The sequence below is a fragment of the Cyprinodon variegatus genome, unplaced genomic scaffold (assembly GCF_000732505.1).
Source record: "Cyprinodon variegatus isolate N-32 unplaced genomic scaffold, C_variegatus-1.0 Scaffold155, whole genome shotgun sequence".
Taxonomy (NCBI): domain Eukaryota; kingdom Metazoa; phylum Chordata; class Actinopteri; order Cyprinodontiformes; family Cyprinodontidae; genus Cyprinodon; species Cyprinodon variegatus.
In genome coordinates, this window is record NW_015150608.1 from 1,082,321 (window position 1) to 1,085,616 (window position 3,296).

General features: G+C 40.6%; 1 protein-coding gene across 1 annotated transcript in view; it reads right to left on the reverse strand.

Annotated features, from left to right (window-relative positions):
• Nucleotides 1-1,880: 1,880 nt before the first annotated feature.
• Nucleotides 1,881-3,296, reverse strand: part of LOC107086517 (leucine-rich repeat-containing protein 19-like) — a 6,862-nt gene continuing 5,446 nt past the window's right edge. The window contains exon 4 of the mRNA XM_015377504.1: nucleotides 1,881-2,730. Within this exon, the coding sequence (XP_015232990.1) occupies nucleotides 2,390-2,730 (341 nt within the window). The 3' untranslated portion in view covers nucleotides 1,881-2,389. The remainder of the gene's footprint in view (nucleotides 2,731-3,296) is intronic.

Consider the following 3,296-nt stretch of genomic DNA (forward strand, 5'->3'; position numbering starts at 1 on the left):
GATTCCATTTGACACAACAGGGCTTCAGATGGAAGCATGCGCCATACCAGACCAGACCTGTAATCGTCAATGTTTCAGCCATATTAGATTTATAGAACTTGACACCATTACAGGAAACAAATGGCAGGAAAATTTGCATACCACATTTACTGCATTTACTACATACTACAATTTTTTACATACTAAAATATTGTAATGTCCAAAAAAAGACATTTTGCAGTACAATACAGTAGTGCAATAGCAAAGATGCAATGTTTAGTTAAATTCTTAGCAACACATTTCACCTCAAGCCCTTTACAGAGAAAATTCAACCAGATCATCCAGTTAAACTGATTCAAAGTTTTCAATCTAAGGAAAACCAGATGATTGCATCGACTCATTGACTTTACAGGATTCACTCCTCCTGGATCAGTGTATAAAGATTATATTAACTTGCATTTTGTCATTAACTCTGCAGCAATCCTCACAGCAAGCAGAACCAGGCTCAGTTTGAGCGGCCATCTGCTGAGGCTGACTGGGGTTCAAGGAGACAGAAGCAGAGATACAAAAGGAACATAGAAACATCCATCCATTATCTTACACGCTTGTCCCGAGTGGGGCTGGTGTCTATCTCCAGCAGTCAATGGGCAAGAAGCAGGGTCCACCCTGGACAGGTCACCAGTCCATCACAGGGCAACACGGAGACACACTGGACATACAACCATTCACTCACACCTAAGGAGAATTTAGAGACAGTCATGTATTTGGACTGTGGGAGGAAGCCAGAGAGAACCGACACATGAATACTCCACCCAGAACATGAATAATCCATGCCGAAAGACCTTAAGCCAGGAATTGAACCCAGAACCTTCTTGCTGCAAGGCAGCAGTGCTACCCACTGCACTACTGATAAATAACATATAAAACACCTGTTCAAGTATTCTGCTAGTGTCACAGTCTTGGTTCTGTTATGTTTTCTTTTGTGTATTCTCTTTTACTTTATTCCATGTCTTCTAGTTTTAGTTGTTTTATTCTTATTTTCTTGTGTTTTCTGGTTATTTTCAGTTTTCAGGTTTTTATTTGTTGCCCTCTGCTGCCCTCTTGTGTTCTCCTTTTTCCCTAGCTCCTTTCCTGTTCTGCTCTGTTCACACCTGCTCCCAATCTGCTCATTAGTCCTATCTTAGTTAGTCTCCCATAAATACTCTTTTTGTTCAGTTCCTCAGTGCTGGTTCCTTGTCTAACTTCCTCCAGCTCAGTCTCTCTGAGTCCTCCTCCTCATGATGGTTTCCCCCCTGATGTCTCCATAGTTTCTGGTTTCTTTGACCTTGTTTTCATGTTTTTGATTTTACGATTTTTGGATTCCTGCCTAATTTCTGCCTCAGCTGTTTATCTGTTAAAATTTCATTAAACCAACAAGAAATAATAAATACATTGCTCTCTTTTTTTTCTTCTTCCCGATTTGGCAGTATTTTCTGTTACTTTGCAAATGTTAAAGCTTTTATGCAAAAAGGAGTGGAAAGTTGGGGAAAAGCTGTTCTGTTAGACACCAGCTGGGCGATTAGGAGAAATATAATAGAAGAAAATGATGATAGCTGACATGTAGTCTGGGTTCCATTCAGTTTCTTTATACAGCAACAATTTACAGCGGCTCTCATCTCAAGACAATCTGTTCAAACTTATTTCAAATTATATAGAAATTTATATAAAAATAAAAATAATTCATACCATTTCAATCCAGTTAACATTCAGGTTAATCCAATCATTCCTGATATACAATAAAGTTCTGCTGCGTTAATCATTTAATCTGGTTGGTAACAAAACGTGTGTGTATGGAAGTCCAGATGATTGCATGTAGCAAGAAAAGGTATTTTCTAGAACATCAGTAGACACTGATGGGGGGGCTGTACCTAGTAACCTCTCCGTCACCAACATGGCCGACCCAACTGGCTGATTTTCTGTCAGTAACCTCTTTACCATGAATCCACCGACTGTAGACTGTTTTATTGTTTCAGAGGTTTGGACATAAAGGTAATTTTGGGTTTTATTTGTGGCTCAATGAAGCTTAGGAAGAATCTACACTAGTTGCGTAAAAACATCTAAAACATGCAGGACACCAACCCTTGAAAAATGAGGTTGAACACCCCCCTCTGTCTTTGAAATGCTTGAATTCCTCCATATCATCCCCTTCCACCCTGTGATGATAATAGATGTAATAAATATTGATGTTGGGTTATCTCCTCATAACCCTGTGGCTCAGTGGACCCTCTGCTCTCTGACGACCAGAAGGTTTAATAAAAACCTTAATTCTTCACAGTATAGAGAAACTAAACGACTAGCTTATTCCACATACGAATCAGATTAAAATATTTTAATGTAATTTACAGATCTAGAAACTATAGATCTGGTTTAGTTAGATATCCCCTCTTAGAATCTCTCCGTCTTGGTCGTCTGCCCTCCTGATGTACGGATCCTCAAAGTATCCATCGCCCCCGTCTTCCTCCTCCAGCTGATGACTCAGTTCTTCAAACACGAAGGTCTGCAGGTCGCCGTGCCCCCCCGTCTCAGAGAATACCGCCGGGACATTCTCGTCTTCGTCGTTGTCGTCGTACAGCCTCCGATGCCTGTAGTTGTGGAAGCGTTTGTACCATGAAGGTCCCTTGATGGCGGCAAGGATGAGGGCGCAGGTGGCGATGGCCAAGGCCGCAACGCAGGCTGTGAACTTCCAGGTGTGGCCAAGCGCTGGTTTCCGAACTGCTCGACGATAAAAGATGAAAAGTCAGTCATAAAGGGTAACTCACCCCATAATTCCCTCTTTGCACTTAAAGTTTATAGACCTGGCCTATGAGGGGCAACTTTGATGTAAAGTAGAAAACACTTTAGACACCTTATAGCGTGCCTGAACCTATACGTAGGTACATACGTGCAGAATAAAAATAGATTATTTACAACAAAAAGACAAAAACTGGAGAGAAATATGAATAGTATATAAATAATTGTTTTACAAATTGTGACTGGTCCAAAATATATTAATATTTTATTCTAGATGAGATGCCGATATCATCATGAAAGGATTCTACCCAAATAGGAATAGAAGGTTTAAGTCTGAGCTCAGATCTTAGTCACTCAGAGTTACATTTCATAGATACTGTAACGCAGTGCCTAAATGTTCCACAGGATGTCGCTGTTGCTTTCTGTAATTGCTTGGCATCACTACAATTCTTACATGTTTGTCCTGCTGGGGACACCGTAGTACAGGGGATTTTTGTACAGGAGCTGCTGTATTCTTACAGCGTGTTTTACTGCCTGTAAGGTGGACA